The 15486-nt window shown below is 44.9% G+C and overlaps 1 protein-coding gene across 11 annotated transcripts in view; it reads right to left on the bottom strand.

Moving 5' to 3' along the window:
* KIAA1217 (KIAA1217 ortholog) overlaps positions 1–15486 on the bottom strand; it is a 349091-nt gene that overhangs the window by 61021 nt on the left and 272584 nt on the right. For all 11 annotated transcript variants that reach the window (XM_052651328.1, XM_052651331.1, XM_052651337.1 and 8 more), the window contains one exon: positions 12242–13074. In XM_052651328.1, coding sequence (XP_052507288.1) covers positions 12242–13074 — 833 coding nt within the window. The remainder of the gene's footprint in view (positions 1–12241; positions 13075–15486) is intronic.

Genomic DNA, 15486 nt, shown 5'->3' with positions numbered 1-15486 from the left:
CCCTCCACACACAAAGAACAACAAACTCTGGTTGTCTTCTGTTCTCTTGGTAACACAGACCAGCTCTGTGCCTGCATGCTGGCCTTTCCTCCTCCATCCCCTGCCATCAGTACTGTCTGGAAGTTCCTTTTAATTTTCCTGCTGTTTACCCGGCAGACTCCTCTCATACTCTCCGCTGTCCTGACCTCTGTCTCAGCCTCGCTGTCTCTCCGCGGGGATGACTTTGCTCCTGACTGACTGAGGAGCGGAAGAGAGGAGACGAAATGGACCAGCATGGGGCAGTGAGGTTGAGAGCAACGGCTGCTGGAGCATCAAGGCATCTTTGGATACAGATCTGCGAGCATCCTCTGGCATCCAGTATGGAGTGTGACCAACGACATCAATAAGACTCCAAGACTTTCAGCCCAAGTACTGGATGAAAGAAGTGGTCATACCCAAGATGCGAAGACAGGAGTCCAGAGTCAGGAAAAGCCCTAGCAAGTTCCAAAGCAGGAAGCCAGTGAACGAGTTCATGGCAGGGAACGTAAGAGGCTGAATGAACTTGGCACACAGAGGAAACAGGGCCTGCCTTCCCTCAAGGGGCTTGCACCCCTTATTAAAAAGAGGCACCCCTTCGTTTACCCTCTTAACCCAACAAGAACCGCATCCTGCCAGACACAAAATTCTAGACTCACACACTTTTCTAGATGGAGGGAACTTACTTTAGACCCCCACAGTTTTCTTTCCATTGTGGTTTGGTGATCTCGACCGAAGCAAAGGAAAAAAAGAAGGGAAAAAAAAAAAAAAAGGTGTGACGGGCCCGGAGGCCGTGCAAAGCTCAGCCACACCCAGGCCTGTGTGTGGCAGGATCACCCATTGGGAGAGGGCTCTGCCCAGCACAGCACTGCACCTGGAAACGCTCCACGTCGCCTTTAATCTACTTCACAACCTCCTTTCTGGGCGGGCCGCTCTGGCTGAGACCAGAGCACAGTCCCAGGTCAGCTCGTGAACACACCGTCCCCAAATGGCCCGCACAGCGATGCTCCTCTGTGCGAAGCGGCTATGGCTTCACCGCCTTGTGTCACAAGGTCTTGCGTTTCTTTGAAAACCTTTTTATGCTCTACTGGAATACAGCCGATCAACAGTGTTGCTGTGATAGTTTTCAAGTGGGCAGCAGAGGGACTCAGCCATACATATACAGGCAGCCATTCTCCCCCAAACTCCCCTACCTAGCCTGCCACATACACAAGGTCTCTTATTTGTGGAGAACTTTGCAGTTCACAAGGTGCTTCTATACCCGTTTTTATTTCAACAGGACCCGGAGGAGGTTCTATACCCAGGGCAAGATGTAAGAAAACACAGCTGGTCTCCTGCCCCCCACCCCGCCTCCAGGGCTCCGCGCTAGGCTCTGGGCCGCCGCCTCCCGTGACTCACCCACTGGGGTGAGGCTCCACTTCCCGAGTGAGAGCCCTTGCTCCCCAGGGCAAGCCTCCACCCTGCATGAAATCACCCGCTTTGCATTTTCTTTCTCTTACCTGAGGGCAATTTTTAATATTCCTGCTCTGGAAATGACATCTTTTTTTTTTTTTTTTCGGTACAGGTACAAACCAGAATGAATAGCTGTTTGTTCCTATTCTGGCTGCCTGATCACAGGCCTGTATTTGACCTTCCAATGAGTGTCAGAGGCTATAGGGTGAATATGGTCACCTGTGAATAGTGTCAGAGGCTATATGGTCTTTTGAGTGACCCTAAGGGGGCTATGGAAGGAAGCTCCCCACTCCCACCTGCTTTAAAAAAATATTTTTTTTATTGTATATTTGCTTTACAACGTTGTTAGTTCTTATGTACAGCAAAATGAATCAGCTATATCTATCTATATATATAGATAGATATAGATATATAGATACATACATATCTCCCCTCTCTTTTTTGGAGTTTCTTCCCATTTAGTCGCCACAGACCACTGAGTAGAGGTCCCTGTGCTGTACGGAAGGTTCTCATTTGTTAGCTATTTTACAGAGAGTATCAATAGGGTATATATGTCAATCCCAGTCTCCCAATTCATCCTGATCCCCTCCTTTCCCCCATTGGTGTCCATACATTTGTTCTCTACGTCTCTATGTCTGCTTTGTAAATAAGATCATCTGTACTGATTTCTTTAGATTCTACATATTATGCGATGTTTTTCTTTCGGACTTACTTCACTCTGTATGACAATCTCTAGGTCCATCCACATCTCTGCAAATGGCCCAGTTTCATTCCTTTTCATGGCTGAGTAACATTCCATTGCACATACGCACCACGTCTTCTTCCCTCTTCCTCTGTTGGCCACTGATGTTGTGCCCATGGTGTGGCTATTGTGAACAGTGCTGCAGTGAACACTGGGGTGCATGTGTCTTTTTGTACTTGCTTTTGATCTGCAAAATCTCAAGGTGGACTCCAAAGAAATAAGATAATGATTCTTAGGGAAAAGGAGGAAAGCATTTCCTGTTCTTGGCCTCTCTCGGGTTTCTCTCTCTCTTGTCTTCTTAGATCCCTGTGCTTGTTGGAAAAGTCAGGACACCCGGCCTTCATGACAAAGACCAAGAAACCCTGAGCTGCATGAGAGTGAAAACGGCATTTGACCCGAGAAGCAGCCATCATTGGTCCTTTGAGAAATGTCCTGTTTCTCCTTCTGAAAGTCTGCAAAAAGAGATTATTTCCTTTCACCCTACACTGTTAGTGGCAGTGTCAACTGGTGTAGCCAGTTTGGAAAACAGTACAGAGGTTCCTTCGAAAACTAAGTATAGAGTTGTTATATGATCCAACAATCCCACTCCCTGAGCATATATCCAGAAGAGACAAAAACTCTAATTTGAAAAGATACATGCACCCCGATGTTCCTAACAGCACTACGCACAATAGCCAAGACACAGCAGCAACCTAAATGTCCGTCAACAATGAATGGATGAAGAAGACACGGCACATATACAGTATAACAGAGTATTACTCAGCCATAAAAAAGAATGAGATACTTCCTTTTGCAGCAACATGGACAGACCTAGAGATGATCATACTAAGTGAAGTAGGACAGAGAAAGACATGCCATATGATATCACTTGTACATGGAATCCAAAACACAACACAGGGGCTTCCCGGGTGGGCCAGTGGCTAAGACCCCATGCTCCCAACGCAGGGGGCCCGGGTTTGATCCCGGGTCAGGGAACCAGATCCCACATGCCGCAACTGAGAGTTCACATTCAGTGACTAAAAATCTCACAAGCTACACAGAAAGATCCTGTACACGGCAGTAAAGAGCCGATGTGTTGCAGCTAAGACCCAGTGCAGCTAAATAAATAATTGGTAAAACATGACACAAACAAACTTATCTACAAAGCAGAAAGGAACTCACAGACGTAGAGAACAGACCACTTAGGGCTGCCAAAGAAAAGCAGGGCTGGGGGAGGGATGGATAGGGGAGTCTGGGATTAGCAGGTGCAAACTATTATAAATAGGATGGTTAAACAACAGGGTCTTGCTGTATAGCCCAGGGAACTGTGTTCAATGCCCTGTGATAAACTATATGGAAAAGAATATGAATCACTTTGCTGTAGAGCAGAAATCAACATAACATTGTAAATAACTCTACTTCAATAAATTCTTAATGGTTTTTAAAAAAGACTGGGTCCCTTCAGCTCCAGAGACAGAGAGAGAGGAGGTGTTTACTGGCAATACACATTGACCCTATAAGAGTCAATGCAGACTTTTTAAGACCCACAATTTTTGGAAGTTCAAATTAACGCTTGCTGCTGCTGCTGCTGCTGCGTCGCTTCAGTCGTGTCCGACTCTGTGTGACCCCAGAGACGGCAGCCCACCAGGCTCCCCCATCCCTGGGATTCTCCAGGCAAGAACACTGGAGTCGGTTGCCATTTCCTTCTCCAATGCATGAAAGTGAAAAGTGAAAGCGAAGTCGCTTAGTCGTGTCAGACTCTCAGCGACCCCGTGGACTGCAGCCCACCAGGCTCCTCCGTCCATGGGATTTTCCAGGCAGGAGTACTAGAGTGGGGTGCCATTGCCTTCTCCAAATTAATGCTTAGACCTACCTGGCTATAATTCTGAATCATTTCATTTATGAACAATAAAGTCCCCAATTCAAATAAAGACAAGTGTCATCTCTGTGAACTCCACCAGACAGCAAGACAACTACTCCTAAGAAAGGCTGGATGGTTGGGACATCATGGCGGCCCCGGATTGATTACCCAGCCACTGAGCCATCAGGCTACTTAGAAAGGCTGGGGTGCAGCCACACTGACCTGCACGGAGTTTTAATCTTGCCAGGCTGAAGCTAAACATGTTCACCTAAACATGAATTCCTCTTCTCTTTGAAGAAAGAGGTTTTAGTCGGCAAGGAAAGGGGCTTAACTGAGTCTCACAGAGTTTAGGTTGTTCTTAGTTTCTGGTTTCAGACCTAAGGCATCTGACTGACAGCATCTCATGAATATTCAAGGAAGATGCAGGGGTACATTTCAATGACATTTAATTAGTGGCAGGTGACGGCTTTCCCTTTTGAGAAACTGGTTTGTGAGAGCTTTTCGACAGTCCTTCCACTGGTATTTTTGATACAGTATCCCCGGGGTAAGAGTAGGGCTGTCTTCAGACATTTGTCAGTTGGTTGAATATCATGTTTACCAGACAGCTCTTGACTGAACTCAGCTGTCTAAGGGATGACTAGCAAATATTACTTATCCATAAAGTTATATTCCTGTGAATGAAGTCATAATTCAATTTCTCAGCACCTCTGTAATCTGAAACTGGCAAGACATCAAATCCAGATGTCATTTTTCTTGGTAGCATAATGGGAGAGATACAGCAAATTCTGGATACAGATCAATCTGTCTTTCCAAATGGTATCTTTTCATTCCATTATGTAAATTCCTTAAATGCGTGCCCATCTCAGTCGGTATTCTCATGAAAGCATCCAGCCCAGCCTAAGTTCAGGGAAGTGCTCCCGTTTCTGCATTCATAGCAATTACTCTCTGTATCACTTCTTTGGAATTAATTACGTACAAGCCGTCCCCAAATTATGGCAGGCTTGTAATTGAAAAGTTTTCTTCTACTTTCATTGTTTAGAACTTGGAATAAACGGTGGTTGAATCTCCAGCTGGCCCATGCAAGCCTCTTTAACCTACAGTGTATTATTAGTCCCTTCATTGTTCCTCATTGTTTTCAAGGAAAACGTGTCCTGACTTTCCAGCTGAACTTGGAGATGCTGGGAGCGAATCTCTCTCTGCGGCTCCAGCCTCAAGGAAAGACACTTCCCCCTGAGTGACTTGCACATCCTCCTCTCTTTTCTGTGCTTCACTGGGAGACCCTGCCTTTCTTAGGATGACAAAGAGATCAGCCCTGAACATCACCTACGAATGAAATCCTATTGTTGCGGTTGTCCTTAAAAACCAGTTATTTAACGTGCACTGGGGACTCCAAAGCTTCCTGCACTGAACTGTGGCATAGCTTACATGCTTATAATATGCTTTTAATGTTTTATGACTATCTTCCCAGTTCGTATTCCTTGCAGCTGGGAACATATCTAAGTTTCTGCAAAGCATGCAGTCCCCAGCTAAGTACATAAAGAGAAGCTCAATAAACATTTATTGATCCCTAATTAGAGCTACATGGGAAAGCAATTCAGACAACAGCTGAATCGGTCAGGCACCATTAGGCATCAAAACAGGCATCTGATAACCTAATAACTTCAGCTCTACCTGGTTAGGTGTCCGTATCATCAGTCATACCACTCGGGTGCAGTTGGAAAAAGATGCTGTCATCCTGGCTTGTCTCTTAGCTCCTGGACTCAAGTCAATGTGTAACCCCCATTACTCTCCGGAGAGGGACTTAAAAGTGGCTTTGGTACTCTGAACATTCTCATTTTGATGTTTAATCCCAGCTAATTCCATTCTTTGTGCATGTTCTTTGTGTCTTATGTTCACTGTCTCCTGTACTCCCTACCTGTTTTAAGTTTTTCCTGGTATTCTATTTAACAATTGTCTCCCTGCTTGCTCTGGTATAGTCTTTCGTCCTCGCCATCTCGCCTATATATTAATCTTGGGCTTAGTAGCATTAGTAGAGTACTTTGTTCAAACCAGGAACTCTCCAGCATTTACTCTATGCCAGGGAGGGCACAGGCACTTAATTGTAGTGAACTGTTCCCTTGTATGAGGTAGGTGCTATGATTATCTCCATTTTACAGATGAGCAAATTGAGGCAGAGCAAGACTCAGTGATCTGTCCAACTTCCAACTGCTAGCAAGTGTCAGAACAGGGACTCGAACTCAGGTTACCTAGCTTTGGAGATCACATTCGTAAACATGACGATACTGCCTCTCAGTAAACGGTTGACAACAGGTTGACTGAATCAAGGTGACAACAGCAAGTTCTAACAATAATGAAGCTGCTTTACCAAGAGGTAAGGGTAGAACTGAAGTAATAATTGGCAAGATCCATGGTTTGGATTTGACAGCTTCTGGAGACATCTTTGGTTTTCCTGACTGGGCAGCATGTCAGGGGACTCTGATACTGCCGGGGAGTGGGCGGGATAGGGGAAGGCTGGAGCTGCTGACAAACATTTCAGAATGCACAGGTCAGGTCCAAAATATCAAGTGTGCAGACATGAAGAAACCCTGCTCTGGGAAGATCCCAAGTCTAATTATTGGGTTGGCCATAAAGTTCAGGTTTTTCCATAAGATAACGAACTTTTTGGCCAACCCGATACTCAGGAGACAACTGATGTGGCTCCTCTCTGACTATACATTCAAAGGGAAAAAAAAAAAATCATTCTTTTTTCCATCGTTCATCCCTCTAGCAGGATACACAGTTTAGGAAGTCTCCAAAGGTCTGCTAGACACTGGACATTTTAAAATGACACAAATCTGAATTTAGACTTCGACTCAAGTCAGCTGGTAAACCAAGGATGTGTCCTATCCCTCAATGCTACCAACACGGTGATAGCTGGGCTGGCATACATACACTACTGCTGCTATGTATAAATGGGTACCTGATGAGAACCTACTGGGCAGCACGGGGAGCTCTGCCGAGTGCTCCACAGTGACCCGAGTGGGAGGGAAACCCAAGGAAGAGGGGATGTGTGTACACCTGTGGTTGATGCACTCCGCTGTAAGCAGAAACTAACACAACATTGTAAAGCAGCTAGACTCCAGTAAAAAAAAAAAAAAAGAAGATATCCAATGCTCACAAAATGGAAAGTAAGGTAAAATGATTAAGAACAGATACAAGCTACCAGTTAGGCTGCAGGCCTCCTCCTGTACATAGACATTTTCTTTCCTTTTCTTTCTAAGGCAGGAAATCTGCAAAGCTTTAGAAATCACCGTGGATTTCTTGTAGCTTTTCTCCACATACAGATGCCTGGACAGGCAAAAATTTGCTCCCAAGTGCATTCTTAACTAGTTTTATTGAATTTAGCTATTGTCAGTGCAGAATAAGTGTTAAAAATATGATCTCAGTTCAAGTTTACCATGTCTTGAAAAACGTTATATTAGCAGGAATCTGTCACACATTTGGAAGGAGAGCTATTAGTCACTTTGCAATGAGCACCCCTGAATTTTGAGTGTGATTTTGATATATTTCACATTATATGAGCCAAACTATAAATAGAAAATAGCAAAACATAAATGTCTTAGAGTTTTACAATTCTTAAGGGCTGTTTTATGTGCCACGGGTAGGGATAATGATGCTGTTTAATGAAGTAATTTTATAACCTTGGGAAGACAGCCTCACGCCTCCTGTTATCTGTCACACACCATCTCCCTGGCACTGGGCCTCACAGTCACATGGATCCACTGTCTTCTTGGAGTCCTTGATGATGGGAGATCATCTGGGTAAAACCACCTTATCACTCAAGGTCATTTTCTTTCCAGAAGCTCAGACTTGAGAATTAGAGTCAGCCCTCCATATTCACAGGTTTTGCTTCCTCAGATTCAGCCAACTGCAGATTGAATTTTGCAGACTGGCTGAATCTGCAGATATGGAACCATGGATGTGCAGGGCTGAATGAACTACAAATAAGAAACCTATAGATCTGGGTACCCACGGGCTCCCAGAAACAACCCCCATGGATGACTGTACTATCATCAAGGTCAAAGCAGTTGTAATCCACTCTTTTACCTTGAAGTCCATGGCCATCCCAGGAAGAGGATGCTACCTCAAATACGTTCTACACTATGTTTTCCAGATCTATTATATATAATTTGTCATCACTAGATGCTTTGTGGAATCATCTTTATAAGAAAAGAGATGCCAAATTCATTAAATCAAGGCACATGGACTAAGTACAAGATCAAGGTGAAATTACTTTGTCTTCAATACATTTTCAAGTCAGAGCTGTTACCAAATCGTGTTTAAAAAAGTTACTGTTGGAAGTTTCCTAAGTACAGATGAAAAAGAAAAATTTTCTGATTTTGAACATCCTGCAGTTATTGGGCTATTTCATAAATGTGGTCTTCGGAAAAGCATCTCGATCCAGCGGTGTCCCGAAGAAAGCCTCTCTACAGATTTCTCACTCTCCCTCCTGTGTTTCTGCAGCTGTCAATCTTAGATATAAAATTTCACTTGAGAGTTTCTTGCAAGAAATCCTCAGATTTATTTGCTTTTTAGTAATATGAAGTTGCAACAGAAATTGGTTTGGCACTTAATAAGACCCTAACTCTAAAAGGTAGACTCTTAGGGGCTGATGTTTCTTTACCAAATACTGGCACAGATTAAATATATCTAAAATAGCACCACAGTATAGGTGTGGCAGTGGACTGTACTCCTGTGCTTTGGTAACTGTTTCTGGCATTCTTAAAATCTTCTTTGACATGGTGCTCACATTTATTTTGTCAAAATAAAATCTACCAAGAATGTTCTCTTCTTTCTTCCCCTGTTGCTTCATAATTGTGCTAATATACTAGCTGGGGCAGTTATATTTTAAATGACATGTATATATTTAGCAGCATAATTATGCAAATTTTACCATGTTGATGATTGTAAACATCCTTTCAGAGCAGCTACTTAGCATTTTGTCCTGGTTGAAATGCTTAGAATTCATTCCCGAATTCACTTCTCTGTTGGGTGAAGGTGGGGCTTACAGTTCTTCACCTACCAGGCAGACTACCACCTAGTGGTAAAAGGTATGGATTCTTTAATGCACCTGGACATTCTATGCCACTTACTGGCTTTGTGACCTTGGGCAAGTTTCTTAACCTCTCTGAGCTCAGTTTCCGCATCTGTAAAATAGGGATGGCAATGGTACGGACCTTGCTGGGTCATCATGATGATTACATCATATGACGTATGGAAACTACTTAACTTCGCATTTGGCCAATACATGATAGCTACCATCAGTGTTATTATATTATCCCCCGGCAGTACTGCATTTCAGCTTAGTCATTAAGCTTTCCAGAAGAGTTTAGAACTGCAGTTGAAGAAGAGACCTGTCTAGTTAATGGGGTGGTGGGTGGGAGTGCTAATAGCAAATGTCCAGACTCAATTCTTTTTTACCAAGCAAATCATTCTTTACATACTTTTTGTCATGTGCCTGGGTTGAGTTAGTGGGGATGTTTAGGTGTTTCAGTAATAGCAACTCTAAATGTACAGAGAGGAGTGTGTGTGTGTATGTGTGTGTGTGTCTAGGGCTACAGGAGAAGGGAGTCTAGCCTACCCACATATATACAAGCACGCCAACCCTCCGGTTCCACCCACTGGAGATAAGCTGATTAACAGGTGAGGAATCACGTAGGCAAAATGGGAGATAAAATTCCTCCTCTGCTATTTCACACTTACAAGAATGGAAAAAATTGAAAAATGTAAAACTGTATTCTAAAACTACAACTATATGTTAGAATATGGAAATGACAGCAACATATATTTTAAGTGAACATTAATCTTATTTTAGAAAAATAATCAAATTTTCTAATACTTGTTATTCTAGAAAACTGCTAATTTGGATTTTCTAAAAGTAGCTGCTAACATATATGTAAGACAGAATAGCATTTTCTGAGCTTCAGTGAAAAAAAACCTGAGGAAACAAAGGACCTGAAAATATATTGATGCGTGTGTGTGCTAACTCGCTTCAGTCATGTCCAACTCTTTGTGACCCTATGGGCTGGAGCTTGCCAGGCTCCTCTGTCCTTGGATTCTCAGGCAAGAATACTGGAGTGGTTGCCATGCCCTCCTCCAGGGGATCTTCCCAGCCCAGGGACTGAACCCAAGTCTCTTATGTCTCCTGCGTTGGGAGGCAGGTTCCTTACCACTAGTGCCACCTGGGAGGCCCTGCACTGATGCTACTTAAGGCTAAAATTCACGACTGATCAGGGGGCAGCAGAGAGGCGATTCCACATAGCGGAGGGACCTTCATTTTGGTCCCACCCATAACCCAATCCTGGGAACTGGGTTCACTGATGCCAGTTATATACACGTGGTAACTGCATGCATGACAATGAACCAGGTGCTGAGTGGGAAGCCAGACGCCATCACTGACCAAAGTGTGCCTGGAAATCAGCAGAGTGTGGATGGCTTAATGAGATACATGGTGGAATCAAGCTCACGATCCTCTCCTACCCTCAAGGCGGGTCAGCAGGGGGGTGGGGGGATGGGAGCAGGATGGATTCGAGCCCAGGAGATGGATAGGTTTTGTCTCCTGGAAGAAATTCTTATGACTCCAAGTCTCATCCTATCAGGGACACACACTTCCCAACCAGCCCCTCACGGCCCACCAAGGGGGATGAGTTGTCGTTTCTTAGACGCACAGGGTGCAGGCTCCCTTAAGGCCCATCTTGGCAGAGTCCCCTCTAGTTGTGACACTGGTCTGTTCAAAGAGCCTCAGCATTTATTCCACACCCCTCACCTTTCTATGGTCATAGGAGGTGTCCGTTTCCTTTGAATCTTAGCATTTAACTTCCTAAGGACTTTGGAAGAGAAAAAATGAATATCTTTTTCTGATTCTTAATTTTTCTTTGTCCTGAATAATCAAGTCAGTCACTGTTGCTGTTTTTTTAATTTTTTTCCAGTTGTATGAGAAGGTTAGAGCTTTAAAAGAAACACAAAACTCATGTTTATTCTCTTTCCATCTTCCTGGAATCTGTCTTTTGTGACCAGATGAGAGATGGCCCTTTCAGGATAAAAATCTGCCAAAGAGGACAGAACTTTCTGATTTGTGTGCTTAAGATAGTAAGATAGACATTTCGCATTCCAGTCACAATTTTGGCCTTCTCTTTTACAAGGTTATGTAATAGTAAGTGATATGATCGTTTTTGGTGAGGAGGAGGGAAGAGAGGTTCCGATAGGGTACTGAGTGACTGAATGTCTGAATTGTAATTTTCACTCCCCTTCTGAATTCCTGTATGACCACAGGTCGTATGCTTAATCTCCTTTGAACTCTATTTCTTTGCCTAGATTTTTACAACTATAATTAATATATTTATTGCCTCCCATCAACAAATCCAGGCTAGAGAAATTCTCTCGGTCAAAATTGGCTTTTCTATAACTATAAATTTGAGGGTTTTCAAGATGTTGAATGAAGGTTCTAGGTGAATTACAAAAACATGTAAATTAAAAAAAAAAACTTAAATACCCAGCATATCTTATCCAAAAGAAAAACTTTGCTGATCTCAGTACCACTCCCAAATGAGTATTACATCAACACCATCCTAATTTTACGCAGATTTATGTTTTTATCACCCTGGATGACAGATAGTGACACATTCTTTTCATTTCCCCAAAATACATGAGAAAACAAAATTGCACTTCAAGAAAAAACAAAACAAAACACAAACTGCCAGTTTAAACAGTGAACACTTGAACCACTCACTCCTTTTCAGTGGGAGATCAATAATGATCAGCTCTTGACTGGTTTGTCTGAATGGTTTCTTCTCACCTGCTAACCAATTTTCTTCTGAATGAATCAGATATGTACTAATGATGCTGCTGTTAGACCCACACATGGGAGGCCCATTCTGACCCCTCTTGTTGGGGTGGCCTGCCCGCTTGCCTTTAGCCAGGCCACTGGCCAACGACACTCAACCACCAGGTTTAGACACTCCTTGCAGACAAGAACCACCTCTGATCCTACTTTCCCACGCCCCCACCCCTCCACCCAACACAGAACCCAGAGGGTGCACTGCTCAAGGCTGGTACTCAGCTCACTGCTGCTCTCTCCTGCTGACTCCTGTAAAGCAGCCCAAACACCCAGCAGGTGGGCACGGACCACCCTCGCAACACCCTCACCGCCTTACCTGGTCTCTCGGTCTTTGGGTATGGTAGCCGTGCTGTAAGCGAACACCTGCTTCTCAACTAGAGGAGGGCCGAGGTCCACAACCCCGGATAATCCTGGAGTGGTCCGTGGCTTCTCAATGTACACCAAGGTGCCGGGCTCCTTCTTGAAGCCCTGGCGGCTGGGCGAGGCCCGGTCCGGCTGCAACGTGTGCGGGGGCCCGTGGGTGTTATGGTGGCCGTGCATCTCCACCATCCTCAGGTCGCTGACTCGGTGAGGAGACGCCGGTGGCGTCTTGGCGCCCAGAGTGGGCAAGTGGCTCTCTGGGTACTTCCTTGGCTTCTGTCTGTACAGGGCCTGCTCCAGGTGCATCTCCGCTTGCAGAGATGGGCTGCAGTAAGCACTGGCTGACCGAACGGCGGTGCGGTGATACGCGATGATGTGATCCGGGACATCCAGCGGGTGCCCGCCGTGCGAAGACGCTATGCTCATCCGCCCCTCGTGATAAAGGTAAGGGTCGGCATAGAAACCCTCATTCCGGTACATGGCGAGGTTTTTGCTGCTCATGTCTTCATCCGGCTTTACGTCTCTTCTTTCCAGGATGGCGCTGGGGCTGGGGGAGATGGATCTGGAGACTGGCAGGCTGGAGAGTCTGTCCCTGGGGATGGTGGCATTACCAGGAACCACCATTGGGCGGGTGCCTCCGTACGGAATTCTGGATGGAGAGGGAGGCATGGAATGGGGCACAGGAGTAGATGGAGGAGAGTTTGGAATGGCGTGGGGTGGAAGAGCTGTGGGTCCAGGTCGAGAGGCACCAGGGCCATCTCCTCTTGCATAAACAATTTCTCTCTGCATCTGGAAAGAAAACAAGAAATTAGAACATCTACTTTGATATTCATGCTTTTAGAGACATCTCAGTGTGGCTTCCCCGATGAAACCAGCTGAAGAGTGGCCCCTGCAAGATGTCTGTGCCCCCAGTCCCTAGATCCTTACCCATGTTCCCTTACATGGCAAAAAGGACTTCACAGATGCCCCATTAAGGATGCTGAGAGGGAGAGACTGTCCAGGTGGACCCAGTGAAATCACAAGGGTGCTTATCTGTGAAATAGGCAGAAGGGTCAACGTCATGGAAGGGGATGTGAAGACTGAAGCAGAACAGAGCAAGATGGAAAGATGCTGTCACCGAGTCCAAGCTCATACTGCTCTCTGCACGACAGGCCAATAATCAAAAGACAAGTTGTTGGGGCAATGAACAGAGACTTTACTCAGAAAGTCAACACACTGAGAAGATGGTGGACTCATGCCCCAAAGAACCATCTTGCCTGAATCAGAATTCAGGTTTTTTGTTTTTTTTTTTTTAAACAGTAAAAGGGGTGGGAGCAAAGTCAAACACTTCCAGGTCCCCATCTGCCTCCAGAGGGGAGGTGTTAATTTCTTCTTCTCTGTGGTCATTCTCTATTCCCAAGAACCTATTTAATTCCCCACTATCACTGTCTGTTTCACAGTCCTGTGGGGAAAGGGACCAAGACCACTTTGGCTGGTTACTTTCTGCTGAATGCAGGTGATGAATATTCCTTAGTCAGGTCCTTGACAGCTATTTGAACCCAGTGAAACCTCTGAGCATTATGTTGTCTACTTTGTAACTGAACTTAGGGCTTTGGTTCCAGTTTTCAATACACATACTAAATTCCCGTGCTATTTATTTGGACAAAATTAAACAAATCGGTTGACCCTTTCATAGCTACAAGGGAATTACCATCAACTTCAGTTGCATAGGTAGTCCGGTTGGAGGCAAACTCATGAACAGAGGTTAGTATAGTGCCCAAAGTTTTAACATAACTGCCCACTGCTGCGTGTATTATGGACTCCCCTGCCACGGCAGACAGCTAGGATGGCCTACCATACAGTATTTTAAAGGGGCCTAATTTAAGCCTGCTTCCAGGAGTTACTGATCTGCAGCAGGGCAACTGGCAAGGCCTTATCCCAAGTTCAGTTAGTCTCCTGACATTTTAGCAATTTTCCCTTTTAATGTATGATTCATTTTCTTCTTTTCTTATTGACTGTGATCTCCGGGATGAATGTTATTGTAATGCCTTAAGCCACATCAGGGCATGACTTCCCTAAGGATGGCTTTAACCATCTCAGAGATTTTTTGTCCAGGAGGGATATGCTTCCACCCACACTGAGAAAGTGTCCAGGTATCTGAAATGTCTTGCAGTTTGAAGCATCTGAGAAATAGGTGTTGAGTATATTTCAGTCCTTAGTGGCGCAGCTTCTTTGGCATTGAGTCCCCATGTGGGGAGCGCTGACAGCAGTTGCTGGGTTATTTTTAAGACCTTGGGGGAAAGAGCTCAGTCTCCTTTTCTGGGGTTTTCATGAGCACCATCTGTAGGCTGAAAGCGTGTTTAGGTGAGACTCCCGATGTCGAGCTTTTGTTGTTGTTGTTTAGTCGCCTAGTCCTGTCCCACTGTTTTGTGATCCTATGGACTGTAGCTGGCCAGGCTCTTCTGTTCGTGGGACTTCCCAGGCAAGAATACTGGTGGGTTGTCATTTCCTTCTCCAGGGCATCTTCCTTACTCAGAGATGGAACCCGCATCTCCTGCGTTGGCAGACAGCTTCTTTACACTGAGCCACCAGAGAAGCCTGGTGATATCAAGCTATTCTGATTAAAAAAATGTTTTTTCAGGGTAAGGTCAATCAGAAAGTCAATCAGTTTGTTGTTTTCAGTCGCTAAGTCGTGTCCGGCTCTTTGCGACCCCATGGACTGTAACACGCCAGGCTCCTCTGTCCACCACTGTCTCACCTAAATTCACGGCTACTGAGTCTGTGATGCCATCTAAACATCTCATCCTCTGCTGCTCCCTTTTCCTTTTGCCTTCAATCATTTCATCCCCTATGCTCAATTTTACCCCGGGCTCCTGTGGGGAATTGGGCACGGTAAGTCCAAGGGAGCCCCTGGGCCTCTTTATTCAGAGTGTTCTCTCTTTCTACCACAGGAGCTCCCCTTTTCCTCTTCTGTTTCAGCTGAGGGCAGTCCATTCCCCAGTGTTCCTCCTCCTTACAGTAAGTGCATGGTTTCTTCCTCAACGGTGGCTTACTTCTGAGTTACCGTCCAGGAATCCAATGCCCCCCCCCCATAAAAAAGAAGGGAATTTTGATTTGCATCTTTTGTTCTTGCTCCCTGAACACTTTGTTTTAAAGCATTTAAATATGTATTTATTTTTAAATTGGAGTATAGTTGGTTTACAATGTTGTGTTAGCTTAAGC

Source organism: Budorcas taxicolor, chromosome 13 (genome assembly GCF_023091745.1).
Source record: "Budorcas taxicolor isolate Tak-1 chromosome 13, Takin1.1, whole genome shotgun sequence".
Classification (NCBI taxonomy): domain Eukaryota; kingdom Metazoa; phylum Chordata; class Mammalia; order Artiodactyla; family Bovidae; genus Budorcas; species Budorcas taxicolor.
This window is presented reverse-complemented; position numbering and strand designations above follow the sequence as displayed.